This window comes from Coffea eugenioides, chromosome 9, assembly GCF_003713205.1.
Source record: "Coffea eugenioides isolate CCC68of chromosome 9, Ceug_1.0, whole genome shotgun sequence".
Classification (NCBI taxonomy): domain Eukaryota; kingdom Viridiplantae; phylum Streptophyta; class Magnoliopsida; order Gentianales; family Rubiaceae; genus Coffea; species Coffea eugenioides.
The window spans coordinates 5,467,655-5,474,917 of NC_040043.1; the positions used below are offsets into that span (position 1 = coordinate 5,467,655).

The 7,263-nt window shown below is 30.4% G+C and overlaps 1 protein-coding gene across 1 annotated transcript; it reads right to left on the minus strand.

Annotated features, from left to right (window-relative positions):
* Positions 1–1,118: 1,118 nt before the first annotated feature.
* On the minus strand, positions 1,119–3,114 carry LOC113783563 (protein WHAT'S THIS FACTOR 1 homolog, chloroplastic). The gene has a single exon (XM_027329735.1). It carries the CDS (start codon positions 2,779–2,781, stop codon positions 1,300–1,302), a length of 1,482 nt encoding a protein of 493 aa, XP_027185536.1. The 5' UTR covers positions 2,782–3,114; the 3' UTR covers positions 1,119–1,299.
* Positions 3,115–7,263: the final 4,149 nt, after the last annotated feature.

Sequence of the window (7,263 nt, forward strand, 5' to 3'; positions counted from 1 at the left end):
AAGAATCGAACAAGGTGACTCATAAATTAGCATCTTTTGCTAAATCAGGAGTTAACACTCATTCTCTCTGACGCCATCCCCTGGATTTTGTAAAACAATCTTCCTTTCCCCCGAATTGTCATTAATAAATCTTCCTTTTTCTTATTAAAAAAAAAAAGAAGAAGTGACTGATTATCAGTAGCTAATGACAATGATCAATTGAAGAGTTGGAACACTTAAAAAGAATTTGAGTAGGTATTGGGAGAATTGCTCTGTTTTTAGATTATCAAGATAGGTGATTTAACAATGTATGCAGGTACACGGTATATCCCTGTTTTGTTGCATAATTCTGTTCTTACCTGAAAGTTATTAGCTTTCCAGTCCCATAAGTCACACGCCCCAATCAGTAGCTATAGACCTCCCAGGTTTTTCTGCTTTACTAGCAAGCATGGTTGGCAAAATCTGGCCGATTCTGATACAGATCAGCCGAGTCGTAACCGGAACGAAGGAGATCGGTACGATACCGATTTCTGAATCGCAGATTTTACCATATCCGCAACGACTCACTCTGACTCGGCCAATATTGGCCGATTCGAATCCGTGATGCATGGTATCGATCGATATATCCGAGTTGATTCGGATATTTTTTCAGATTGTACATTTTTTTTGATATTTTCTAATTTTAGTGATTTTTTCAGATTTTTAAAAAAAAATTTGTGTTATAATGTGCGTATCACATGATATTCAACTGATATACAGCGGTAGATGTGGAACAATCGAGATCGCGACGTGACTGCGACACGACCATGACCCGCAATGGCAAACCATGCTAGTATATAAGTAGAACATTCTTGGATGGAGTTATCTTTTTTAACTATTGTCCCCCCAACGTTAAAACCAGTGAAAACGAATACTAATCATATATACAAGCAACTAAGGTTAAGTTGCATTAATCATGCATTATCCCCCAATGAAGGATCTGTCTATCATCATGATCAACAACCACTATTTCTAAATCAAGCTATGTTTTCAATGTGATTAAGAAGAGCCATCTGGCGAGGTGAACACTGATCATCCTGATCTTTTCTGGTTGGAAGATATTTTAAGTGCTGGAGGCAGGAGAGAAGAAGGAAAACAAGGAAACGAAGCAAGTGTTTACAATAAAATTGTCAGATTAATTTACAATAGCTCGAGGATAGGTGCAAGAGCACCTGGAAAACTATTATGGGAAACTTTTGGCGAGTAAATAACATATTCATTAACCTATACTCTACATGCACTAATGGGTTTCAATGTACCAATTCCAAAAGAAATCCATTTCTACCATGGTCCTCGACTATCATTTTCCAAAAAGGAAACAGCCTCAGTTGTCCAGAACTCCATTTTCTCCTGCATCCCCAGCATCTGAGTACTCTCATCATCACCCAAACCATCTACAGTTACAAAACCATCATCAGATTCAAATAAATCATCCAAACTCTCACCATAATCATCGTAGTCATCATCCTCTTCAGCATCCCAATTATGATGATCATGTTTATCAACAATTTTATCATTCTCAATGCAACTCCTCCTCTTGTCTCTCCTCACTCTTTTCCCTTCATTAACTAGTTCCATCAATTGATCTTTGATCACTAATATTTCATCCTTATTCAGAAGCAAGCCCCTATCATTGTATCCCTCCACAAGAAAAACAGAGTCTCTCTGCCCCTTTAGACTTACATAAAACAACTCAGGATGCCTCACCAGCATCCCTCTCAACTTGTTGGGCAGCCCAAACTCCTTCCTGAAATGTGTCAGATGATCCACCAAAGTCCTCTTCTCAACAGTCATCCCCAAGACCTCTCTCACCAAAGCACAAGCTCTCTTCTCTGCCTCAATCGATTCTTTCTGCAAGTCCTCCACTTTGGTTTTATAAGGGCACACATCTGCTAACTCCTGAAACTTTATCAAATAATCCTGATGACGTCTCTTAAGATTTTGCCCCTTCCTAAGCTTCAGATGCTTAAACTTTAAGGGCCTGTCCACTATCAAATCAAGCTTAGCCTCAGACTTTGGTAAAACATTAGCCAAATCAGGGTCCCACTGGACAAGCTCAAGGGCACGGCCATAAGAAGTATCCACAATCTTAAACCTATCTGGATACTCGTTGCAAAGCCAGGAACGAAAGTTCAGAGGCAAACCAAGGTCAGGGGCAAGGTGAACAAGCTTAGATAGCAGAAGCCTGTTGTGTGAAGCAAGCATCAAGAGTTTCTGTAACTTAATTACCAATGTCTCTGCCATTGCCCTCTTAAGGTCAATTTCTTTACGCGCAAGTGCAGCTGCAGCCGGTGTGAGGCGAATGCAGGTCTGCGAGAGCCACTTTGCAGCATTCATAGGTATAGGTGGTGCTGGGATAGTGAAGACCTCAAAAATAGTGGGGTACCGACGGACCATTGAAAGAATGGGCCGAGGCTTAGGTAAAGATAAGTAGGATCTACACTTGTACAAAATGTGCAGTAGCATGAAGTGTTTTGGCTTGGAGAGTAGCAAAGTTTTGAGCTTCTGAACGAAGCGGATTTTATTCTGCTTCACTACATGCTTATCCAACGACGGGTCTCGTCGTAGTTTAAGAGGATTTGAGGTGCACTTTATTGAAGTGAAGGAAATGTTTTTTCTGGGGTTGCATTTAAAGACACTGCCATAGCAAAGACTATGATGTGATGTTGGATCAATGTGAATTGGCGGGAGGAATTGGGAGTGAAGTGAGACAAGGGATTTGTCATTCAGGGGTTGAGGTTGTGCAGGTAGAGTTAACATCATATGAAAAAAAAACTCGTATCCTGAGAGCCTAGTTTAATAGGTACTGCTTACCAAAGTGGTATAAGGAACTTAAAATTCGGTTGGGTATTTCGTCAAACAGTTGGCGTGCAGTCTCCTCAACAGGGAAATGCACGGATGACATTTATCCTGGGTGAGAGATCAGATAGTTGAAATGCATCCCACAAAGATTGATGCTCAAAGTAGAGAATGAATTATCTTTGTAAAGAACTCAAGGAGAAAGTAAATTTTACAGAGCCTTCTTTTTTTTTTTTTCCCAATTGATAGTTAGTTAAATTGGTGGCGGGAAGGAATGGGCAATGGCAACGAATTTCGGATTGGTAGGCTGAGAAAGCTACAGAATCGAGCAAACGGTGATAAGTCTTTTTTAATTATTTGAAATTTTGACAATATCAAATGGTAAAAAGAAATAGTGTTTTTTTTTTTTGGCTCTGACTTTTCAAAAGGGTGGAAGATATATATATGGCAAAAATAAAGTCATTCTATTTTTAATAGTATGATAGACTGAATTGGTGTTTTCATGTATATTAAATTATCCAAATTAGACAGATGAATAAGCGGACCTATCAATTTTATTTTTTTTTTCTAGTTGACAGATAGGGACCAGTTTTGTCACTAGATTGTAAATGTCACTATCACTTTTTGTCAATCCTAGTGTATAATTAACAACAAATTATTGGATTCCAAAATTAGGTAACCAAAAGTTTAAAAACTTGTTCTAAAAACAATTGTTTCAACATTTTGGAAAAGATATCGAGAATTAGGAAATGGATTTACGAACTCCCTCAAGAATATAATGACGGTGAAAAAACAAATACTAAACCATCGGACCCTAGTCACTTTTTCTTTCTTTCTTTCATTCATTCTTTTTGTTTTTTGGATGAAATTACAAGAACCCGTAATGATGAGAGTAATATCATAAACAAACTCGTCACAAGTGGTGGAAATCAAAAATTATTATTACTATAAAAAAAAACCTTCAAATAGTGAGAAAAGAAAGTATAGACGATTTTTTTATAGATATTTCACTATTGCAGTTATTTAGAAATCCAAAATTCTATAATTACAATCACGATTATAGAGTGCAATTACTAGTAGAAAGTAGTTTGATATAAAATCGAACGAATGAAATTAACTGTGAGACTCAATTTACAACAAATGATAAAATTTATCGTGTTTTTTCACGTCGTTGTTTTAATATTTACGACCTTCATTTTACATTTTTTGACATACACTTTTATAGAAGGCTTACTTTTTGCGGTAGCACACAGTCAAACAACTAGTCTGCAACCTCTTTTAGACAGACAAATGTGATCAAGATCAAAACCTGTAGGGCAAATTGAATCGATTGGAATTTGAATTTAGTTTAAATGACCAAATAGAAAAAAATGTTGGCTCCGTTTGGATTAGCTGTTTTTTGGGTTGTTTTTCAAAAACACCACTGTAGCATTTCGAATCTGAAAAACAAGTCCGTTTGGATTGGTTGTTTTTGGGGTTGTTTTTCAAAAACTATATGAAAAACTTTTACTGTAGATTTTTTTGGATTATTTTTAGAGGTATTTTTGAAACATATTTTTGAGTATTTTTAGAATATTATAATTTTTATATTTTTATATAAATATACATTTATGCATTTATAATACATTTATATTTACAAATGTATAAATGTATATTATTATAAATTATAAATTATAAATGAATATTATATAAATGTATAAATTATAAATTATAATTTTTATATAAATATACATTTATGCATTTATAATACATTTATAAATAAATATATTTATATATTCATATAAAAATATATAAATGTATTATATTCTATATAATACATAATATAAATATATTTATAAATGTATAAGTGTATATTATTATAAATGTATAAATTATAAATGAATATTATAAATATATTATAAATTATAAGTGTATATTATTATAAATGTATAAATTAATATATTATAAATATATATTAATATTATGTAGAAATGTATTTATATAATTAATATAAATGTATATATGCATTAATATTATGTATAAATGTAAAATTAATATTATGTATATTAATATAAATGTATAAATGTATTATATTATATATAACACATAATATAAATGTATATTTAAATGTATAAGTGTATGTTATTAAAAATGCATAAATTATAAATGAATATTATATAAATGTATAAATTAATATATTATAAATATGTTTTAATATTATGTTGAAATGTATTAATATAATTAATATAAATGTATACATGTATTAATATTATGTATAAATGTAAAATTAATATTATGTATATTAATATAAATATATAAATGTATTATAAATGTATTATATTATATATAATATATAATATATAATATAAATGTATATTATAAATATACATAAATATTTATATATTATGTATAAATGTACATTTATATAAATGTATAATATATTATATAATATATTATATATAATTTATATAACATATAATATTTATGTAAATATATTATAAATATATAAAAATATATTTTAAATAAAATAAAATATTTATGATATGTATATGTAAATATATAATATTAGAAATGTATAATATATATAATATACATTAATATTAATTTAATTTATATATAATATACATAATTGAAATATACATATTAATATATATTATAAAACAAAATTGCATAAATATATTTATAAATTTATATATAAATAAATGTATTTATATAAATATATAATATTTATTTCAATTGACATAATATATATAATATTATACATAATTGAAATAAATATATTTATATTAATATAATATATATATAATATACATAATTGAATATACATATTAAAATACATAATTGAAATATACATATTAAAATATATTAAAATATAATTGATATATACATATAAAATACATAATTAAAATATACAAATTGAAATATACTTATTAAAATATACAAATTAAATATGCATAATTGAAATATATTTGGAGTTGTTTTTGATATATTGTTTGGATTGGTGTTTTTGAAGTTGTTTTTGAAATACACATTTACTGTAGCATTTGGAATGTGAAAAACAGTTTTTCAAAAACAGGCTCAAAAACACCAATCCAAACGTACCCGTTATCTTTTGCCATTTTTTGGGCTGTAATTTGTGCAATTTGAGGAAGATGAGAAGGTGTAGGACAGGGGAAGTTGACTTGCTGTCTTTTTCAAAAGTTAGTTACAATTGGTGGCGGGAAGTGGCAACGGATTAGGCGGCTATTTAGTAACAGATGTGAACAGGTGGAGCCAATGCCTCGAGTTTACAATGAGGTCCCTCAAGAAGAATCTATTTCAATTTAATTACACCAAACCTCTCAAGCTCCAAGAGTACCATGGCTTTGGTCCCATAAGTTTTTTCTGCTTGTCTTTGACATAAATGTTCTTCTTTTTTTTTTTTGCTGACGGAATAGATGTTCGGATCAATCCTTACGTGTCCGGGTCTTTGACATAAATGTTCTTTTAGACATTATATGTGCCGGTGCTTTTGGCACACCCTAAGCGTGTGCTTATTTTAAGAAAATATATGATTATTCTTTTTCATCTTAAGTTATACATTATGGTATATATATATATATATATATATATTTATCTTTAAAAAAATCTAGTTACTACTTTAGAGGAAGTTACTGTATTTAAAAAATCATGGAGAAAAAAGTGTGGATGTGAGGGAATTAATGTGAGGGAGTTGTAATTCGATCTCAAAGAGATAACCCTTTGCTGATTATGGGGAGTTTTTTTTTTTCCTAGAATACATTAGGACCAATTTGCTCGTATAATCAAGGACATATTAGAAATTTTAAAAAGTGACACAGCATGTTTACCTTCAAATGTTGGAGTCATAACCGCGATTTGATTTGAGGTTCAAATTGCATTATTATATGAAGGTTTTTCTATCAGATAATAAAGAACGGATTCTTTCTATGTTGATGTAGCTTTGATAATTGAGGCCCTGTTTGGCACTTGAGTTTTTTGCCAAGTTTATCTGCTACAGTAATCTCAAAAAACTTCTCAAAAATTTTAAATTATATACTTGAAACTATTAAAAAATTTACACAATTCAAAATTTTTTTAAAAAGCTTTTATAGTAAACTACAGTAAAGTTTTAGATAAATATCCAAAAAACTCACTTGCCAAATGGGCTCTGAATCACGTTAAATTTTGTATGTCACTTAAATTTTGTGTGTGTAATTTTAAGTTGGTTTCAGAGGCTTAAATGCAAAAGGCAATTGATGGTAAGTTAATGAAACTACTAGGTCTGACACTTGACTTTATTATCTCATACTATTAAATATGCTAATTAATGGGGCAAGATATATTGGTAGGTTAAATGCAATAAAATATTAACACAAGCATTAGGAGTATTGATATTCAAATGGTTTGGTAAACACTTTTGCTTCATTCCCGCGTAGAAATACATGCAATGCAGTGTCATCAACTTGG

Bases quoted from the DNA above. Each gene is read 5' to 3' on its own strand.
- LOC113783563 (XM_027329735.1), bottom strand. From the start codon at position 2,781: ATGATGTTAACTCTACCTGCACAACCTCAACCCCTGAATGACAAATCC.